The 23,438-nt window shown below is 35.5% G+C and overlaps 1 protein-coding gene and 1 pseudogene across 13 annotated transcripts in view; both read right to left on the bottom strand.

Annotated features, from left to right (window-relative positions):
• Picalm (phosphatidylinositol binding clathrin assembly protein) overlaps positions 1-23,438 on the bottom strand; it is a 114,400-nt gene that overhangs the window by 71,764 nt on the left and 19,198 nt on the right. For 12 of the 13 annotated variants that reach the window (XM_074081662.1, XM_020166762.2, XM_074081659.1 and 9 more), the window contains exons 2-3: positions 9,146-9,288; positions 4,491-4,566 (exon numbers count right to left, since the gene is read on the bottom strand). In XM_074081662.1, coding sequence (XP_073937763.1) covers positions 4,491-4,566; positions 9,146-9,288 — 219 coding nt within the window. Of the gene's footprint in view, positions 1-4,490; positions 4,567-4,665; positions 4,709-9,145; positions 9,289-23,438 lie in introns of those variants that run through there. The other variant, XM_020166776.2, reaches the window with a different exon arrangement.
• LOC109688429 (BTB/POZ domain-containing protein KCTD18 pseudogene) lies at positions 9,295-21,534 on the bottom strand (annotated as a pseudogene).

Raw genomic sequence — 23,438 nt, 5'->3', positions numbered from 1 at the left:
TTTGTAGGTATCCTATTGAGAATTTCTGCTTCTATGTTCACCAAGGAAATTGATTTATAATTTTTTTCTTTTTTTGTTTTATCCTCACCTAATGCTTTTTTTTCTTTTTAAAATCAGGCTAATGGTAATACTGCCATCACAGAATGAGCTTATCCAGCATATCTTCCTTCCTTTTCTAGTTTATGGAATAGTCTGAGGAGCTTTTCTTTGTTGGGAAACACTTGATTACTGCTTCATCTCATTGCTCATTATAGATCTATTAGTTTATATCCTCTTGGCTCAATTTAGGTAGGTCATATGTTACTAGAAGTTAATCCATTTTTTTCTAGATTTTCCAGTTTGTTTCTGAAGAATTTCCTGATCGTCTGATTCATTGGTATTTGTCACAATAGCCCCCTTTACATTTCTAATTTTGCTAATTTTAGTCTTTTCCCTCTTTGCTTTGGTTAGTTTTGGCTAAGTTCATTCTGTCTCTCTCTCTCTCTCTCTCTCTCTTTCTCCCTGCTTCTTTCCTTTTGGCTGTACTGGGGTTTGAACTCAGGGCCTGACACTTGTTAGGCAGGTGCTCTACTACTTGAGCCACTCCATCAGTCCTCTTTTGTGTTGGGTATTTTCGAGTCAAGGTCTCACAAACTATTTGCCTGGGTTAGCCTTGAACCATGATCCTACTGATCTCTGACTCCTGAGTAGCTAGGATTACATACAAGAGCCACCAGTGCCCAGCTTTTATGTTTTCAAAGAACCTTGTTTCATATGATTCTTTGTATTTTTTTTAAAGTCTTCATTAATTTTGGTCCTGATTTTTATTATTTCTTTCCACCTGCTAATTTTGGGGTTGACTAGTTCTTGCCATTTTAAGAATGTGCAGTACATCATTACAGAATGTATTTAAGATCTCTTTTTTTAATGTTGATACTCATATAGCTATAAACTTTCCTCCCAGCACTGTCTTTGTTGTGTACCAAAAGTTCTTTCTAATATGCTGTTTTCATTTGTACATAATTCTATGTAGGTTTTTATTTTCCCCTTATTTCTTTGATAACTCATGATCATTCAGCAGTTTACTGTTCAGTGTCCATGAGTTTGAACTCCAGGAGTTTCTTTTGTTGTTGATTTCTAGTTTTATTCTACTGGTTGGATAACGTACGGAGGTTATTTCCATTTTCTTGTATTTGTTAAGACTTGCTTCATGAAATGTGATTTTGGAGAAAAATCTGTGGGCTACTGGGAAGAAAGTGTATTCTACAGCTGTTGGATAGAATATTCTGTACATGTATGTCCAGTCCATTGAAGGAGAAATGAAAACCTTCCATGATAAAAACTAAACACATTCATAAGGGCTAAGCCAGAACCTCAAAAGATACTTAAAAGTATCCTTCCAATCTTTGATTTTTTTGGTCTGGATGACCTATCTATTGATGACAGCAGGATACTGAAGTCACCCACTATTCTTATGTTGGGATATATCTATGTTTTTATATCCAATAGTGTTGCTATTTAGCACATATGTTTACAATTGTCTTATTCTATGAACTGTTTCCTTTAGCAACAATGAAATGACCTTCTTTGTCTCCTAACTACATTTGATGTCTGTTTTATCAGATATGAGTATAGGAACTCGTGCTTGCTTTCAGGCTCCATTTGCTTGGAATATCTTTTCCATCATTTTACTTTAAGCCTGTGTTTGTCTTTGCCAGTGACATGCATTTCTTGTAGGCAACAAATGGTTGAGTCTTATCTTACCAGTCTATGTCTTTTGACTGGAGAATTGAGAACATTAACATTCAAAATTATTTTTTGAAAGGTATGTAGTAGTTCCTTTCATTGTGTAGTCTTTGTAATGTTGATTCTTTTCTAGTCTCCATTTGCTCATCCACTCACCTAGTGAGACTTATTCTTTCCCATATTTTCATGGTTACACTCATCTTTCTCTTCTATGCATAAGATTCTTTTAAGTATCATCTGAAGTAGTAGCTCATGAATCCCCTTAGTTTTTGTTTATAATGGAAGGTTTTTATTTCTCCTTTAATTTTGAAGGACAACTATACTGGGTGTAGTAACCTAGGCTGGCAGTTATTTTCTTTCAGGACTTGAAATAAAATCATTCCATGTCCTCCTTCCTTTTGGAGTTTCTGCCTACTAGTACACTTCATGAAGTTTTATATATTCACACGCCTCAACTCTTTTGGTTCATATTGTTCCCCATAATCTAGTCTACTTTCTCTCTGATAGATGAAGTACTTCCCTCACCCTTCAAGGTTCAACTTCTGTGAAAAATTCCCTTCAACCTTTGTGCCCTCATCTTATTCTCCTCCCAAGTACAACTGGTAGCTATTAGTTGTACATGTCTATGCTACTCACTAGAAGTTTATTTACATTTCTGTACCACCCGTTGACACTTAATTTTTAAGACTCCACCCAAAATACATCAGCAATCAAAATTACTTTTCAAAAATACCACTGAATTACATGTTTTTAATTACTGTTTAGTCTTATCTTTACAATCTGTTTAGAATGTGAGCTAAAGGTAGGGGCCTAAACATTGCCCTCTCATAAAAGAAATAAAATCCTTAGAATCTTTATCAACAAAGCTTCTTAATTTTCATCTTAAGGAAATGGGAAATTAGTAACACACACACACACACACACACACACGAACACATACACACCATTTGGTCCAGGAATGGTGGCAAATGCCTATAATCCCAGCACTAGGAGTCTAAGGAATTAGGTTTACCATTTCAAGGTCAGTCTGAGGTACAAAGTGAGTTCCAGGCCAGCCTGGGGACACCCTGTCTCAAGAAAACAAAAACAAAAGCCACCTGGGCATATGTAAAAACTCTAGCATAGAGTAATGGGGCTTGCGTATTGATTTCTACAAAGTTCAAATGAATAATAAGAGAAGCAGCAAAATAAATGGTTAAGCAGGGAGAATTTCATCCATGTCCCCCAAGTCAGATAACTGACTTGTTTAAGATTTTATTATATGGGCTGGAGGTGTCTCAAATGGTACAGCACCTGTCTCATAAGTATGAAGACCTGAATTCAAAACCCAACCCAAGTACAACAAAAAACAAAACAAAAAAAGAATTATAAAAACAGAGTCTACTTCTCAAAAACATTTTTAACTTAGGATACTACACCTCTCATTCAAATAAAATGAATTTTGCAACACAGGGTCCTATATATTTAATGATCTTCCTGAACCTCAGGAAGACAGGCATTCAATTCATTCTAAGTGATACTTCCACTCATCAAAAAGAAACAAGTATTGTCAAAAGGAAATGAGTATTGACTGGACAGCCCCTATCCCAAATACTAAATTCCATTAAATTTACCTCCATAAGAACCATCATTCAAGCCCTCATTAACTCTCCAAACAAAGTCACGACTAGAATAGCCTCAAATGGCTTCAAGAATCAGTCTATTTGGATACAATCTGATAAAATTACAATGTTTTCTTTATAATACATACTCTCAAAAACTGGTATTTCCTGCTGCATTACAAAATTCTAACTCTATCAAAATTTTTCTTCTGTATCTGATTTGTGGCTTTGAACACCTTTTTGAGGATTATCTGTCATGACATGTACTCAAACCATGACTATATTCTATTCATATTCACTCACTCTAAAAGCTTAAGTACTACATATACATTCACTCTTACCTATCTGTGTACCTGTGCATAACCAACTCATCTTCTCATCTATCTCTCAAATCCCAGCACAAATTCCACCCTTTCTAATGATACTTTCCCATATTGCACTTCACTCTTAATATTCCCAAATCATTTGGTACCTCCTTTAAAAGGTTCTTCCTAGAATTTACAGTTTGTAATAGCCTAGTCCTAGAACTGAGTACAACACATATCATTAAGACAGAATGGACATGGGTGACTATGATGAGAATATGGCAATTTCAAATTACTGAAAGTAAAATTTCTAAAAGGTAATAACTATGTGTACCAATGAACAATTCATCTAAACAACACTAGAGGTACCTCAGCTAATAAAATGTATAGTATGCCAACTACATTTCTTAGAATGAAGCATAAAACAATAATGAAAGTATATTGTTACAGTATCTCCTATGTGCCAGGCATCATTCTAAGCACTTTACAGTTAGTGGGCTAAGCCTCATTGACAACTCTATTGGATATAGACATATTTTTTTATTTTACAGATACAGAGAGGTAAAGTAACTTGCTCAAGTTCATACGGCAGGTAAGTGGTAAAGATAAGATCTGAACCCAAACAGTCTAGGTCCAGAAACCATGTTCTCAAATAACTACTCTGCATTGCTTCTTAAACTTTGGGATGTTAGGTATGAAATAAATCTTAAATCTTCAAAGTAAAAGAGGTTTTTTTCCCTACAAGTTCAACAAAATACGAGGTTTAGAACAGCAATGTGCTAAAAGAGTTCAATTCTGCATTATTGGTCATATGGGGTTGATTACTCTTGGTTTTCCATAATGAGTAAATTGTCTTTACCTTGCAATCCACTTTTATCCAAAAAATTGCTTAAGTTAAACAACGTGTTTCTTGAAGCCAAATACTGTATAAAACGCTGGAAAATAAACAAACAATTACATCAAATTAAGACACTCTCATCTCACAAACTCTAATTTGAAAAGAGGAAAAATGATAAACATTTCATTAAGCTTACTTTAAATTTCTCATCCTCACTCCTCATTAAATAGTTGCCAAACCTAAAAATGTAATACAGATTTTTCACTAGCAAACAGGAATTTATTAAGACTTAATATTCAACTATAGTAGTAAAGTCAAAATAATAAAAGGAAATAGACACTGGACCCAGTAATTTTGGTTTTATTGTAGCATATTAGGACTATAGCTAATCATATGCAGATTACATTTACATTTTATGTATTTATTTATTTTTAAGACAGGGGCTTGCTATGTTGCCCAAGCTGACCTCGAACTCCTGGACTCAAACAGGAGCCTCCCAGGGAGCTGGGACTACAGGTGCCTGTCAGCATGCCTGGCTGGCATCTGTATTTTAAACATCTACCTGGTGTCTTGTCTCGGGTTTTTTGACTTTTTTTAAAAACACAAAATATTCCTAATCAATAGGAATATTCCTAATATAATAGGACAGTATTATAGACACCCTCTTGTCCATATTAATTTCAGATCTTGTTACAGAATCAGAACATTACAGATTCCATATACCTTCAATCTCATTCCCTTCTCTCCTTCTTTGGAGGTGTTTATTTTCTGAAGCAGATTATGTATCATTTCCACAATTTAAAATATTTAAGTATCTATAAATGGAATTTTATTTTCTAACTTAAATTTACAGAAATATCATACTTTACTTAATTTTCCAACAAGCTTTTTAACTCAATTCTTCCCCAAGAATTATCAGCTTACCATGTGTAGATCTAGTTGTTTTAAATGATGTTCTAGAATTTCAATGAATTAATATATCATTACACATTTACAATACATTTACCATTTCTTTATGGATATTTTAAGTTCTTTCCAATTTTCAATATTATTAGCAATGTTACATTGACGTCTTTGTATTTATTCTCTATGTGCAAATATTTAAAGTGTGTCTCACGATATATACTTAGTTTTAGGTTAGCATGTATGTAAAAGTACATTTTTTTCAAAACACTGTCAAAATGCTCTCCAAAGTGTTTACCATGGAACATTACCTTTCCTTTACATACAACCTCTGAGACAGTTAAAGAAATGCCTTTCCAATTCACTTCTCATTTCGATTCCTCCTTCCTTTTTAGTATTTGCAGCAGACACTATCAAACAGTCATCTCGGCTCAATCTTGTTCACTTAAGATCATTCTAACAAACCAGGATTCTAAAAACTAATTTTCAAATCAGAGACTCACGTTTTATCATCAACACTCTGTTTCAAAAGGTATTAAGATATAAGGCAGCACCAGTATTATTTTTGTAGGCTTTCATAATACTCTTCAGAACCTTTGCATTCTAGTAATGAATGTAAATATTCATTACTAGTCTATCGACTATAGACTAGTCTATAATCTATAGATACTAGTCTATCAGGCCATGTCATCCATGTCTTTAGAGATAATAAATCTATTGTTTTGTTTTGTTTTTTTAAGTCCTCTCTATACTCATCAGAACATTTGGCTACAAAGGCTAGGCTTTAATCTTTTTTTTTTTGGTGGTACTGAGGTTTGAACTCAGGGCCTCATGCTTGCTAGGCAGGCACTGTACCACTGAGCCACTCCTTTATGTTTGGTGTTTTCAAGATAGGATCTCTCCAACTATTTGCCCTGAGTGGCTTTAAACCTTGATCCTCCTGATCTCTGCCTCCTGAGTAGCTAGGATTATAGGTGTGAGCCACCAGCTCCCAGTTTCAAGTTTTGATTTATGTTTCTAATAGCAGCTGAAGGACATTCAAAATGGTATTAAATTAAGCACCATGCCAACAATCTGGCAAATAATAAAGTTTCATAGGTTCTCAATTTGCATTACATTGAGATAACATAGAATGTACTACCCTAAAAGTATCATTCAAAGAATGGCAAAATATTGATAAATGTTGAAGATGAATGATAGTTACATTGGCATTTACTGCATGATTCTTTCTATGATTGGCTATGTTTGAAATTTTTTATAATAAAATCTTTAATGGCTCTATACTTCTACGTATTTAGAATTATCTACAAAATTTTTTTCTGCATTTTCATTTATTAATCACCTACAACTTATCATGCTATAATAGGTATCTTGTCGATTCTATTTAGTATTACTGCCCAAGTCTCTCAGTGAGTAAGTGGAAAATGGGATAGGAGTACCTAGCCACCTAATGTAAAGGCCATCTGACACAATGCCCACTTAGTCTCAACCATCTGAGATTTTTCTGTGTTCAGGTTTCTCCACTTTAACACTACTGACTCTTGGTATAGATAATTTATTGTTGCTGAGTACTGTCCTATGCATAGTTGTGTTTAGAAATAGCCCTGGTCCCTACCTAACAGTATTCCCTCCAGATGTAACAAACATTCTCTTCCCTGACAAGTTTGAGAACCACTACTATGGTATTCCCATCACCACAGTATAATGAAACCCTGCGCATACCCTCTCACAAACTAATCACATCTGACAATGAGAAAATCTGAGAGCTGTAAGAACCAGCATAAAAAAATGAGCAAAGTACAGCATTTATCTCAGTTGCTTAACAGAAACTAAATGGGAGTGTATCTAAGAAACTAAACAGAAGAATCTAAAAAAAACACTGATCTTGTGTGGTGGCACACACAACTGTGATGCCAGTACTCAGGAGGCAGGAAGAACTTGAGTTAAAGGCCAGCCTAGGCTACATGGTGAGAATCTGTCTCAAAAAACCAAATAAAACGAATAAGTAAAACAAAATAAAATACAAATAAAAAACAGTGAACTACTGTATTTCTCCTCCTGGCAGCCAACTGTGTAAAATAGCAATCAACTTTTGCCTTTATCAACATTTTGCCTTCAGTACCAATTTATTCTTTTTAAAAGAAAAAATTATACCTAAAATTGTGAAAATTACATAAGATTGGAATTCTTTAGAACTGTCATGATTTTAAATAAACACATTCTTGATAAAAGTTTAAACTATTATCCTAGTTAAGACCAAAATGTTTTGAGTTACATTTAAGTCAGTGTATCTAAACACTTCCACCATTTCTGTAAACTGATTATAAGTGAATTTAAAAAGAGATCATGTAGCCAGCCAAGTGTTGGTGGCTCACACCTGTAATCCTAACTATTTGGGAGGCACAGATCAGGATTACTATTTGAAGTCAGCCCAGGCAAATAGTTCTGGAGAGCCTATCTCCAAAAAACCCAACACAAAAGAGGGCTGGTCAAGTAACTCAAGTGGTAGAGTGCCTGCCTAGCAAGAGTGGGGCCCTCAGTTCGAATCCCAGTACCACCACCACCACCACCAAAAAAAAAAAAAAAAAAAAAGGCAATCATATAATGTCTATCCTTCAACTTAGTAATCACATTTTTTAAGTTTTAAAAAACCACAAATAAAACCACTCAATGTGGTCCTACAGTAAGAATAATCAGAAAACTAAATTCCAGCAAAGGGTATAGTTTAAAAAATTGTGGTATATAAAATTATGTGGTTAAAGTTGATAAATAAAAAAGAATATGTAATATGAGGATGCTTGTAAAAAGCACAGCATTATCACATAAGCAATATTTTATCTAAATTATTATTATAGCTACTAAAAAAATAGAAATAGCTACTAAAAAAGGAAAGAAGGGAACTCCAAAATGTGCCAACAGTAAGATATACTGAAATGATAAAAGTCGCAGGTAAATTCCTGCTCTGATTCTGAACTTTAATAATGCTGCGTTGGTATTTGTCAGAAGTCTCATGACCGAAAAGCCTCAGGTAATGAATAAAGTGTTGGATGTCAAAGTCATTATGTCCAGAAATCTAATACCAATGACTTTAAGTCCCACCAAATTTCTATGAGAATAATCTTTGGTTGTATTGTTCCAAAGCATCTAACAATGTAGAGTTACCTAATTTCATCTACATATTCTTGGAAAGCTCCTTTCACAAGTAAGTACACTAAACTTAGAAAACCAAAGGTTAAGAACCAAAAAACTGACCACTAGGCTATCATGGAAAACAAGATGATTTTCTCCAAAGAGAAAACTAACCACAAAAGCTTATAGCAACAAAGACTTCAGGCACAGTATGATAAAGAAGGCATATTTAATCAGTCCCTCTCAAATGTCACCTTAGTCCTCAACATCGCAGCCTTGAACTAGGCAAAATACTTCCAAAGACAACCATCTGATCAGGCTACAGTAAAAAAACAAGTGAATATACACAAAAATATTGCCTATAAATGAAGACTACAAAGATCACTATTACTTATAGAATCTCTTGAAATTATCTTTGCTTCTTGATCTCATTATTGAAATCCTCTGTGCTCTGTCCCACTTTCTATTTTTTAGTTTACAGGCCATCTTTCCTCAAATTTCAGTGTCTACAATTATATATCTGGCTACACGTTTTGCCCTTTTTATTTATATTACTCAGTTGCTGAGGTTATTGTTGAAGTTTTAATGAGAAAAGCAAGTTGAATAATCAGTCACACCAACAGTTAATCAAAAACTTTTCTTACCTCATTTCCATACACCATCAAATGATGAGTTGTAATGAGAGATTTGAAGACCACCACCCAACTACTATTAGTAGTTCTTTCAAATAAACTGTCTGCCAACTGTGGGATGTTCACATTCATCTCATTTGTGCACTGAATTAAGTCTGTAATTAAAAAAATTTAAGAAGATTAATTTACTCTCTGGTTTTAATTTATTGTTAATGACAGATTTGCATATACTGATAGGTAAAGAATCTAACAAAGTGGAGCAACAATAGACAGTTTGGAGAACTTGTTAAAACTCTTCTGGGAGAGCAACTGAGATCATAGAGAACAAGCAGTAGGTGCTGAGTAACATTACATCAATGATCAATAATACCAGAAATTAAATCAAACTCCCATATGGTGTAATTCATCCTTGAGTGCTTTATTCATCTCAACAGGAATTATTTCAAGGAACTTTTTAGTTCTCTTACTACTCATTTCAGAGTTACAATACTGGTATTATTCATCCCTTTAAATTTAAACTTTAACTTTAATTTTTTCTTTAAGAAAACCTTTTAAAGAAATCATATGTATAGAAACATAAACAAATGGAAGATCAACTACCTTCATTAATATCTTCCTTAGAGTGCTGTGTTTGTACTAATAGGAAGATAACAGAACAGAAATATGGTCTGTGACTAGATAAGATTTTTTATATGGAATGTTTCTCATTCTTCTATCCCCTCAATTCTACTGAGTTAATTCAGGTATCAATAGCTAATTCTGGTATCAACTAGCTAATTCTGACAAAACTGAAAATGGATTAAAGTTTCTTACTGAATACATTTCCAAATCATAAATGACTTAGAAACTAATATTCAATATTACTGTAAATATTGTAAACAATGTAAACTCCAGTTTTACGTTTCAAATTACTATAAAATAGTCTAGCATACATCTGTTTCACCAATACTGGGGAAAGAAGGACGCTCTTAATGGACCTCAGAGTTTTATTTAGAATCTGCTTAAAAGTTATCACTGGCAAATTCAATGAAGTAAATACCAAATATGGTCCAATTTAGAGAAATAATAAAGACAAAGCTCAAGACATGAGTCATTTAAAAATATGTAGCAGGGCTGGTGAAGGGGTTCAAGTGACAGAATGTCTACTTACTAAGCAGACAAGTACTGCAAGAAAGCAAAATAAATAAATACAATGTATAAATATCTTAGAACTACCAGAAAGGGAAAAAGTTATTAAAAGTGGACTTATTTGTCTACTTTAAATCTTTAGTTCATAATGATTAAATATGCATTTTATTTTTTAAAACTTTTACTAGCATAAATTAACTGTACAAAGGGCTTTCAATGTATTTACATGCATGCATATAACATACTTTGATCAGTCCATCTATATTACTTTCTCAACTCCCCTCTCTGCTTCCACCAAATATGAATTCAAATGACCTTATCTGGCCTTGACTGCTTATAAGAAATGGCAATATAACTAGTATAGCATTTATCTGCTTACAATTTTTCAAAATGTTTGTTCTGGAAGGCAATTATTTGCATAAACAAAGTAACATCTGCTTAATAAATGCTTAATCTGCTTAATAAATGCATTTAGAAAAGCACCCTAACCTGGTCAACACTGCTTAAAGAACAAAGCACAACAGAGTCCTATGGAACAGCAGAATGACAAAAGGCTTTCACAATTCATATTACTTGCAAACAAAAATTAAATAATAAATCCAACTTGGATGTGCACGGTCCAGCTTCTAGGAGTTAAAAAAATGGAATTTGATTTCTTCATTCTCTGAATCTTCATTCTACTTTTGTAATCTGTCTTAAGGCACCAAACATACTTTACTTGCCTTATTCCAAATACAATCTACAGAGGACAAAAACCTATCTATGTCTTTTTTGTTGTTGTTGTTCTTTTTGAGAACAATCTCAAAAAGAGGTAGCCCAGGCTGACCCCAAACCCAAAATCCTCCTGCCTGGGCTTCCTGAGTGCTGGGATCACAGTAGTAGTATGCCACTTCTCCCAACTCTGATCTATTTCTTTATTGTAATTGTGACAAATTCAGTTTTGAAACAAATGCCTACCTCTACATATTTTAATACAGATAAATCCCCAAGACCACAACAGTAACCAAGTCCTTTTGATTCTACCTCCTAATCCCCCAGAGAAATCTACCTTCTCTTTTCCATCTCACTAGCAGTGCCAAAGTCAAAATTCAGATGTTACTTAGAAAATGTGTAGCCCCTATCCTGGAAGCATTCAGAAATTGGAAAGGCAGATTTTTCACACTGAGGGGTTTTGACCACATTACTATCAAAGAAGGAGATTAACTACTCTGCAATGCACAATGAGTACAACGAGACACAATGATCTGACTGACCTCCTCTGTTAATGTGTGATATGGATTCTCACCCATTGCATACCTCCACTCACTCAACTGGTTACAGAATGCTGTACAACACAACACTATCACAGCTTAACCTAGATGGTGTTCTGACTGCCTTACAGGATAGGAACAATGCATTCCAGTGTTGTCAGTATGCTCCTCCTTGCACTTAAGTCTCCAGGATGTGTTCTTTCTGCCTAGAATGCTCTTCTCACAGATATCTTGCTTGCTCCCTTACTTTCTTCTATACATCTTTGCTGAAACTTCACCTTATCAGATGAACTTCCCTGAGTATATATAAAATAACAAATCCTTAAGTCACCCCTCTACTTCCAAACCATCATCACTCCCCTTAGTACTTCATATTCCCTTTTTCTGCTTTATTTGGTGTTTATTGCCATCTAATTCCATTTGTTTAAAGTCTGTCTCTAAACTAAAATGTTAGATGTTGGCAGGGCTCCGTTTTGCACTCTACTATTTTTCCAAAGGCCTAGAACAGTACCTCACATAGAGTGGACACTCATGTTTTGTTTTGTTTTTTTTTAATACATACACTAGATTTCGGTATGCATACTGACACTCCTAACAAGGCACTTTAAGAAAGCATCCACAATGGTATTTCCTACAAAGACTAAACCAATATTCTATAGCTATGTGTACAACCTGCTATTTCCACACTCAAAATATAAGTATCAGATGCATGTAGGCTCAAATAGGGACAGTTTCTAGTATTTAAGAGAATGAAAAGAAGTGTTCACTGTATCCATGACAAAGTGAAAGAAACCAACACCTACTACATAAATAAAATGTACTTTTATAATTTATTATGTTCTTCCAGCAGGCAATGAGGACAGACAAAGCAGATGTAAACTGTATTTACATAGGCAAGAATCTTGCTCACAGGTAAGGTCACAGGAGCTCACTACTAACACACTAGAACTAAATTTTTGTAAAGAAAAAGGATACTTTAAAGTATTAATCAAGTAAATATCCAACTATTTATTTGTTTGTTTGCTTAGAGACAGGGTCACTTTATATAGCCCAGTCTGGCCTCAAACTCAAAATTTTCTGGAGGCTGAGGCCTCCAGAAAGTGCTGGGTTAGAGGCATGTGCCACCATGCCCAATTCTAATCACACAATTCAAGGCAAGTCCTAAATTCTGAACTAGTTAAAAACAAAAGCAAAAAGAGTAACAGTGGAAACACAAAACAACATTGTATTCAGGGAAAATTTGTCAAGAAAATACAAAAAAATAATGAGAACAGCTTCCAGATGATTTCACTAACCTTAAAACCACATTCCTAGTACAATCCACTAGCCTACACAGGCCAAGTTCACCAACTTCAGAAACTTAAGGGCACTTTTTCATCTCTGCAGCAAGTCAAGCAAACCAGCCAGTGGCATGCACCACTCGAATGCATAGGTTTTGAGTTCCCATGTAAATATAGGAACTCACTAGGTTATATCAAAACCATGCTAATACCAACTCAGATTTTCTAACAAGTGTTTTATATGGGAAATCTTTGATCTTAAAAAGTAACATTTTGATCATATTTAGTTTACTCTTTCAAGGCAATGCATATATAATACTAAGTATTTGAGTAAAAAAATACCTCACTTTATGAACTTATTTTTGAACACACTACAGACATACTGCTCACTAAAAGCAGAAATATGTAATCCAAGTGTTACAAAATATAACATTTAAGAGTAAACATATACAATTGAATGATGAAAAACTAGAGGATTAATCAAAATTGTGTTTAAAAGTATTAAGTTCAAGTTATATAGAAATTTTAAGAACAAAAGTTATGATAGAATAATTCTTCAATGGTCACTTCTGAAGAACAAATATTAATTTTAGTTACAAAGCTAAACTTCCTTAACTTCTTTTTCAAAACTTCACTATTCAAATTAAAATAAGATTATTTTAACAATGCAAAAACATGTTATACAGTTCTTGTCGCACTGAATGTTCTTATGGTGCATATAAATAAACTGCTAACAGAAAAGAGTAAGAAAGGCCAATTTAGGAAAGAAAATGGCTCAATCAAGTGAGAGTCAAAGTTTGATCTTAAATTCTTGTCTTTTTACCCTCCCCATTTCTTTTCATGTTGTCATTCAAGACTAAGAACCATAAGCCATTTGCTTTGATCCACATGTTCTCCCTCAAACCTCTCCTGGCTATGATACAGTCTGATACCATGCGAAGATCTACAGACAGATTTCGCACCAACCTAGCATTACAAAAGTACCTCGAGTCTGTAATATTTCAGCAGCAAAAAGAATTTCTCAAGTGATTATTGTGCTGTGCTGTTTTGTTGCCTCAATACCAATTAACCATTCAAATCAAATTTAAAAAATTAAAAACTAGAAATGGAACTGCCCATAGATAAACAATCCTTTAAAAGTTGGGAAAATGAGAAGTAAATAGAAGCCCAATCACAAAAAGTGCTTGCTCCTCCTCCTCTATTCCTACTTCACCCATTTTTTTCTAGAATAATCCTAAGCATTCTGGAGCATGTCCAGATGCCCCCTGTGCCCACAGGGGTCACAGAGCACTGAGCTGCATTTCCACAGCTGCTGCTTTGAGACCAGTTTGCTATAGCGTGAGAGGAAGTCTGGACATCATTGGCTAGAGCAACCCTGACTGAAGTAGAGTTCTTTAATATGGATGGCCCAAAAATCTGACTGGTGTAGGACCAGCAACATAGTTCACACCTTCTTTCTCTTTACTGAGGGTTATCAGTTGCCTGTTCAGAATTAGGACCATGGCTCTTCCAGAGTCCAACATTCTATCAGCTCATAATGCACATGCTAGTAGTTAAGCCCTTTTCCTTCCCAAGTATCAAAAGCATCCACCACCTTCTTCAACTCTGCTACTGAAAAATAGTTCCAAATCACTGAACATTATTTCCCTCCCCGCTTTTAAAAATGCTTTTTCTGCAAATTCTTCCTTCCAGTGCTTATCACTAGCATCTGTTCCCATCAGTTTTTGTGGCATATATAATAATTCAACTCTCACAGCTTGCACCAGATGTATAAGACAGTGCAGAATTTATACTGTTGGTTTATTGCAAACTAAGCCATACGAATCACAAAAGTCTGTTTAAAGTCTTGAAGAATATGTATTTCATTGACCAAGTGGTCAGACAGGCTATCCGGATTAGGTATGCCAATATAATTAGCTTCTTCTTGTAGGGCAACTAGAGCCTGTTCGTCTGTGGGAATCTGAACTTCTCCATGAAGATAATCTTAAAGGTACCTAAATAAATATCCACCATGGTAAGACAACCCCCCCCCAATCTCAGCTTAGCTGGACAAGTACAGGTGTGTGATGTTGCTCTGTACTAAAGGGGCTCACGGGGTGCTCGTCACTATGTGCAGTGTAAGCTATACCACAAGTCTGGGGTTCCTATCTCCAGGTGTGCCCTATGCTTAGAATTGCTGGGTCAGTTCCTTTGTAGTTACAGAATCTGATTCTTATGTTTTTAGAGGAAAAATCACCATTGAACACATGGCTGGCCATTGTTCTCTTGTACACTTAAAAAGTTTTGCCTTACACATTCAGAAACTTCAAAACAATGGCAATCCCCAGACCTCCTATGCAACTGCCCAACCTTCCACATGACCACTAGATGTCGCACCTCAGAACATTAACACACACACACACACACACACACACCCGTCCCCCCACAACAGATCCTAACTATTCAGTCAAACACTATTCTTTTTCAAATGGATGACTTTGGAAGACAACCTTTTTGTTTCCTTTCGGGTGTGCTTGTCTTTGGGATTTTTTGTGATAGGGATGGACTCCACAGCTTAATGCATGCTAGGCAAGAGTTCTACTACTAAGCAACACCTCCTATTCCTAGAGGATAACCTTTGTAATTCCCTCATAATCAACTTAAATAACATAAAACTGATTTGCTCAATCATCTATAAAATTGGTGATACACACAGAAGGCCAATTAAGGTTGCTTCACTAATCAAATCTTGGAAATTTTTCCAGGGTGATAATAAAAATAATAGTACTCACCAAGAAATAGTAACCGGAGAATAAGAAAACAGTTTATAGGATTTTGACTTAAAGGATCAGAACTTTTTCCACATAGCAAAAATATCAAAGTATTTAAAAATATGCAAGTTGCAATCAGATTTAAGCCAAAACAAATTACATGCGCACAGGCACTGTCGTAGTCCTAAATGTCAAAAGTCTGAGAAATGCAAGTCGTATTTCTTACTCCATCCAATTCTTTAAAAGATCGCAAAATGTGTTCCAAATTAAGATAAAACTGCTGAAATGTTATCTTTAAAATTCGTGGGGTCTTCCATGAGAACACAGTGCTGTATTTTTTAATAACTTCCATTAGAATAAACTTCAAAATACATGTTGAGCCCAGTGTGGTGGTACACATCTGTAATCCCAGGACTTGGGAGACTTAGGAGGATATCAAGTTCAAGGCAACCCTGGGCTCCATGGTGAGACCCTACCTCAAAAACAAAAACCTCTGCACAGACTGATTTATACCTTAAGAAATAAATCTAACCAACCTATTACTAAGACTTTTTTTGTGAGACTGGGGTTTGAACTAGGGGCTTCACACTTGCAAAGCAGGTACTCTAATGTCTGCCACATCTCCAGTCTATTTTGCTCTGATTAATTTTGAAGATAGGGTCTCACAAACTATTTGTCCAAGATGGCCTCGAACTATGATCCTCCCAATTTCAACCTCCCAAGTAGCTAGGATTACAGACATAAACCACCAGTCCCTGACTTTAATTGGACTTTAAGGTAATAACTGGGTAACAAGTCTAAAAGATAGAACATGAAATGCTCAAGAAAAGTGACAAGGACTGAGTTAATATACAATGTAAAGAAGGGAGAATTCAATATATTAGAAAGATGACCAGACTGCTTTGATAAAAATATTATGAAGCCAAGGGATCTAATTCACAATGTTAAGTGGACATGGCCGATAATGGAGAATGTGTTAAGTAACAGTACAGTCTCATAATGAAATACTATGAAGCTAACAAGAGGATGGCCAAAAACCATCATCAGGAAAATGCTCACCATGCATTATGCAAAAACCACAGTAAAGAAAAATACATAGCCCAGAGCCGGTGACTCATGACTGCAATCCTAGCTACTTGGGAGGCTGAGATTAGGAGATTGCAGTTCCAGGCCAGCCCAGACAAAGCAAGACCCTAGCTCCAAAATAACCAGTGCAGGAAGGACACAAGCAATAGAGCTCTTGCCTAGCAAAAACAAAGCCCCAAGTTCAAACTCCAGTGCTGCCAAAATAAAAATAATACAATGAGACTCCATTTCCTATTGTATATTTTCTGGTATATATGTATTTGCCCAAGCACAGAATGATGCAAAAAGAACTAAACACTTGTATGGTGGTGCATGCCTGTAATCCCAGCACTCAGAAGGCTGGGACAGGAGGATTGTGAGTTTGCAGCCAGCCTGGGCTACACAGTGTGACCCAAGAACTAAACATTTCCAAAATTACTCAGTAATTAGGTTGTATGTGAAGTTAGTCTAAACCAATTTGCACAGGAATTATACATTAATTGTACAATCTTAAGTCTTCGTAAATGCCTCTTAGCATATAGCGCACATTCATTCCAGATCTTTTGACGCATATTATGGGCAACTGCAGAAAGCACAGGCATAACATGTTTATCTCCTCAAGCTTGTGAAGAAGAGGTGGCAAAAGTGTAAGACTTGAATAGTATAACAACTGAGAATTTGAGGAACACCATTTCAGAAGGTTGTCAGAATTTTGAACTTTATTCATCTCTAGTCAAAATTGGGTGACCCTAGAGGGAACTCCAGACCCCACAATGAAACGAAGGCAAAATCTCATCTTGCTAAGAAAATCAAATTGCTGCTGTAGGAAAAACTGAGTGTTAGCACAATAGGTATGTTATTTCTGTCACTGTATTTTCTGCAAAATGAGCAGCTTTGGTTATCAATTAAGAAACTTTTCACTCCTTTAACTGAGTAATCTTTTTATTTTATTTATTTATTTATTTTGTGGTACTGGGGATGGAACTCAGGGCCTCATGCATGCGAGGCAAAAACTAAACCACTGGGCTATATCCTCGGCCAATCTTTTTTTACTGGTATGTAAAAAGAGCTTCACCCCTAAAAACTATTCAACAGAAAATTTGCTGCGAAGTCTTCACAAATTCTATTATCTGCCTGTTTGTTATTTAAACAAAATTCTTTCTTCAAAAGACACATTAACCTGGAAAGACCACTACCAGTGCTGGTTTCAAGTGCTATAAACGCCAGCTAAAGAAAAAAAAATTTTTTTAGCTGAATGCCAGTGACTTATACTTGTAATCCTAGCTACTCAGGAGGCAGAGATCAAGAGGATCAAGGTTTAAGGCCAGTCCAGGCAAACAGTCATGAGATTCTATCTCAAAAAAACCCTTCACAAGAAAGGGCTAGTGGAGTGGCTCAAATGGTAAAGCACCTGCCTAGGAAGCATGAAATCCTGAGTTCAAACCCGAGTACTACCCAAAGAATAAAGCAAATTTTTTTAAAAGAATAAAAAATTTAACATAGCTGCAGTAAGTATTCTTGGGAATATACCATACAATGCCAAATGACAACTATCTTCAGAACACTTTAAAAAGCAACAAAAAGTTACATTACAGAGACCAATCATTTAACATGAGTAGGGGCGATGTACAATGTAAGCCTATTGGGAATTGTCACAATGAATCCCCCCTTGTACAATGAATATATCCTAATAAAAATGGAGAGAAAATAGAATATACATGAGGGATCAGATGTGATGGCTCATACTCTTCATCCCAGCGACTTCAGAGGCAGAGATGCAAAGGATCAAGGTTCAAGGTCACCCAGGCAAAAAGTGACTGAGAATCTATCTCAACAAAAAAGCCAGGAGTTATGGCTTGTGTTTATAATCCCAGCTATTGTGGCAGATTACAGCTAGGAGAATCAAGATCTGAAGTCAGTCCAGGGCAAAGACTTGAGATCCTACTGGAAAAGTAACCAAAGCAAAATGGGCTAGAGGCATGGCTCAAGTAGTTCAAACCTCAGTCCCACCAAAAGAAAAAAAAAGGATTAAAAGAAAAAAGTCTTAGTGTTAGAAGAATGGATGGTATGTGCTGAAGAAATAATTTCTAAAATAAATTAGAAAACACTTTATCTGAAAGAACTTACTAGGATGTTATATAAATAAAAAAGCAGCTGTGGATGACCAAAAACCATTATCTAAGATGTCCATAAATGTAGAATATGAGTGAAATATTTTTTGAGATGAATAGAGGACAGAAAATCCACTATTTTATAATAATCTTAAATACATATTCTGAGTTTCAATATTATGAGGATAACTACTTCATTTATATCCCTAACATTAATGAATCTGAATAAGTAAAATAAACAAAACTTAAGGGATTATCTTACTGGGAAAGTGAAGGCTTGCTTTATATTTGCCTCATAGTTTGCCTCATAACTGGGTACGTATAATTGAGTGTGTGTGAGTGTACATTCAAAAAATGCTTACAGTGAGAAAAAGAACAGGACCACACACTTTCAGATCTGTGCTATTCCTTTTGTTGGGAATGATGTGTATATATTCAAACCAAGGACCACTTGTTTTACCTACTGATGACAAATACGTAGATATACAAAGTTGAGAACACAGAATTTTGCTTCTATTAAATCATGCCCTTTGAGAATAAAAATACGTACAGCCTTACACTGTAGTGATTGTAATATATATGTACAGGGCTCAGAGGTGGCACTGAGGAACAAGATATTATTTGGGCGGAGGGGAGGTAAATTTTCCCTGGTTCCAACTTCATACTCCCTTAACTCACCTGATCACACTTACTACACATCATTACAATTACTGGCTTATGTCCCAGTCTCTCCCATAAGACTGAACTCATGGGAGCAGTGCCCTGTCTTCCTTGTTCTTGATCTGCCATAATGTAGCAGTGTAGGCCCTAAGTAAAAATTAATAAATGAGGGCTGAGGGTATGGCTCAGTGGGACAGCACTTGCATACCTAGCATGTACTAGCCCCTGGGTTTTATCCCAAGAACCACAAAAAGAAAAATAATGAAAAATGAAATGAAGATGAATATAGAAAATAATTCTCTATTTAGTCTAAAGTTTGGTACAGAGATAATTTAAGAACTGTATTAACAATCTAAAGAAAGCAACTGCTTTTTTTTTGGTGGAACTGGGGTTTGAACTCAGGACTGTGCACTTGCAAAACAGGTGCTCTACCACTTAAACCACATCTCCAGTCAGAGCAACTACTTTTTCATGTTTATATTATCCCATATTCCTGTCCTAACACTGCAGTAAAAGAGTGTAAACTGCCTTAAAGCCAGCAGTGGTGGTGCATACTGCTAATTTCAGCTACTTGGGAGAAGGTGGAAGCAGAAAGATCTGAATTTGAGGTCAACCAAGGCAAAAAGTAGCCAGACTCTACCTCAAAACCAAAAGACCTGGGGACATGGCTCAAGTGGCAAATCACCTGCCTAGCATGTTTGAGGTTCAAGGTTCAATCCCAGCAGTGTGTGTGTGTGTGTGTGTGTGTGTGTGTGTGTGTGTGTGTGTGTGTGTGAGAGAGAGAGAGAGAGAGAGAGAGAGAGAGAGAATTGCCTTAATAGCAAGTCTCTACGTCAAGGAAAGGTCCTAAGAATAGTTTCAAAAACAGGCCTATCTCTGGCTGAGAAAAGATTAATATCCTTTTTATCTGTAGTGGAGAAAAGGAGAAGTGAAAAGGGAATAGTTAGAATTCAGGTGGAACTAGGTACACAAGGCTAACCTCTATGATATTCCACATAATTATTTGGCTGAAATGTAGTCTCTTAAGTCATAGCTAAACAAAAGCCAAGTTTACTGAACTGTCCCATCATTCAATTTTTAAAATACAAATGAACTGTTTAGTTAACAGAGCTATTGTGTAATTGCCTTAAAAAATAATCAACATACAAAGCATCTTTTTCAAATCAGCCCAACCTACTAACTCTTAAAAATTATCATTATTTCTTCATTTGTTTCCTCCCCCACTAATCTGTCATAAATACAAAATGAAAAATCTTGTAACAAGAGTAGAAAGTGTTAAGTTATGAAAATGGAAAAAATATGCACCTTTATAACACTCAGAATTCACTGTCAATGACTTACATGTTCAATGGAAGGGTCCTTTCCCTCCCCCATTATCAAAATGTTTTTAGCCAACTAGTAAGCATTATTAATACAAGAAAGTCTGAAAACCTAAAGCTTCTCCTTGGTGTGCTGGTGAACTCTGCATTCCTACCATTAGATGGCAGACTGAACAGAGAAACAGTAGGGACTTTGACAAGAAAAGACAACAGATTCAGGCTTATGTACAAAAAACTTCCTTGAGATTGTTTAGGATTCCATTTTAGTACTCTAAAGTGGTGATTTACAAAGCTACACACCCTGCCTTATCTAAAACTACAAATAATGATCTCAGGATGAAGATAACCATATTTTGGTAAGCACTACTTCAATTTATCATCAAATGTGAGATATCAAAAACTTAACAGAATAAAAACTCATCACTTAATGTAAGAATTTTAAGATATTTATTTAAACTAAATAGGAAAACAAAATGAAAGCATTACAATGTTCTAAAATCAAAAAAATAATGTGTTCATAGTATAAACGTAAGATGTTTTTCCTTTGCTTCTTTGAAGATTTCAAGTTTCAGAATTACAATCTCACCTACAGGAAAGAAAACATATTAAGTATCAAGTAACTTAAAAGCAGAGTTTATATGTCAAAATACAGACTTTTTGTATTACATTCTAACTCACTAGTAGCTCATTAGCCCAATTATGGAAACACTACCAGGATTCTTCAACAGTCCAGTACTAGACCAGAAACACGCAAAAACTAACTTCTTAAACAAAATACAAAACCAACTAGCAATACATTATGAGTACTTTACTTACCTCCATCAAAGCTGTAAACCATAATAGTCCAGGAGTGTGCACACAAAAACAACTGAAATAATTCTCCTTTAATCCCAGTGAGACCAGGAAAAAGGAACCAGAGCTTGAGAGGCTCTGCCAATGCAGATTGGAATACTATAAGGGAAAAAAAATTATCTGGAGCGGTTGAAGGAATTGGGACTAAGTGTGAAGAAAAGTATGTTACTGGTTGGTAATAACTAAGTGTCCTGATTTTCCTGGAATAGTATGGCTCCCACCTGTTGTCCCAGTGTCACATTCTCCCTTAAAAGTATGACCCAATTTTAACAATAAATTATATGTCACTCCAGTTATGAGTGACCTAATAAAAGTTTACCAGTAAGGAATTAATATGGTACTACCAAGTCGGGCATAGTGGCTTACTTCTATAATCCCAGCACTTGGGAGGAAAAGGCAGGAGGATCACAAGTTTCAGATCAGTCTGGACTACATAATAAGACCCTGTTTCACAAAATTATGTGTGTGTGTGTGTATATATTCCTAGTGTATCTGCATTTTCTTTCTATGAATGAGTGCTATATTCTGGTTCTTCCCCAACCTTTCAAAAACATAAACATGCTGCTAATTCTACCCACTTGGTCCTCTCACCCCTCCCCATGCTGTAAGCATTCTTTATTTAACCTTATTCTCTGGTCTTGTTAATTCAGTCTTAGAAAAAAAAATCATTCTTTTAAGAAAAATCAATGTAAGGTCTTCTGGAGAGTCGGAGAGTTTTAGAATCTGGGGAGTTGTTAGAATTTTTTACACTATGTCCAAAAAATATCTCACACTTTAAAAATAAGAACATGTGGTCTGGGGGCATGGCTTTGCTGTAGAGTGTCTGCCTAGAAAGTGCAAAGCCCTGAGTTTCCATCCCAGTACTGCCAAGAAAAGAAAAAGCGAAAAAAAAAACCACCAAGAATATGAACTGGGTGTGGTAATACACACCTGTAACCCCAGCACTTAGGGAGACTGAGGCAAGACGATCACAAGTTCCAGGCCAGCCTAGGTGACACCATTTCAGAAAACCAAAGAACAAAAATCAAACAAACCACCACCAAGAACATGATCTCAACTCTAACCTGCCTATTCCATCCTTGTTTTAATAAGTAAGATTCACTCTTTACTTGGGGAAAATAAGTTCAGCCAGGTGTGGTAGTACACAACAGTAATCCCCACACTCAGGAGGAAGGAGATATTGAGTTCAAGGCCACCCCAGGCTTCACAGGTTCTGTCTCTAAAACCTCTCCTCAAATTAAAAAAATTAAGTAAATTCTCAGAAGTCATCTGTCTCCATTTATCTTGCATAATGTGTTAAAACAGTGCCTTGTACATGCATTCATATGAAGGTATAAATATCTATGGCTTCATAGGTGAAACAAAAGTTCATTCTCTACTTTTAAGATTCCAGGGGAAGAAAAGAAAAATAACAGGCAAGTCCTTCTTCCTGAGGCTAGGTTAATGTTACCCAGTAACAGCCATGCCCAAATCCAGGTAAGCAGAAATCAAAAACAATTTTCAAGTCTTAACAATTTAAATTCTGCCTTGTCAGAGTGAATAATGGATTGCACTTAGCTTTTCTGCCACAGTCTCTTTCACCCAGAAAACACAAGTTCTGTTACATGTCCCCAATGGCAATTAGAACAATGAGAATCTTTGAATCTTTATATTTCATCTTCCTAAAGCTTTGAAAAACTCAGTATGAACAAACAGAAATCCCATTTATTCTACAAATATTCACTGCACAGCATAATTAACCAAATAATGTCTTAGGAGGTAGTAATAAATAACAGTGACAAAACAAAGTTCCACTGTCATGGAGTTTTTATTCTAGAAGGGGAAGATAACCAGTGAGCAAATGAACACATTCGTACTAGATGGCAGGAATTGCTAAGGGCTTCATAGCAC

The sequence above is a fragment of the Castor canadensis genome, chromosome 1 (genome assembly GCF_047511655.1).
Source record: "Castor canadensis chromosome 1, mCasCan1.hap1v2, whole genome shotgun sequence".
In the NCBI taxonomy this organism is placed as follows: domain Eukaryota; kingdom Metazoa; phylum Chordata; class Mammalia; order Rodentia; family Castoridae; genus Castor; species Castor canadensis.
Note: the sequence above shows the minus strand (reverse complement) of the source record. Positions and strands in the feature narration are given on the sequence as shown.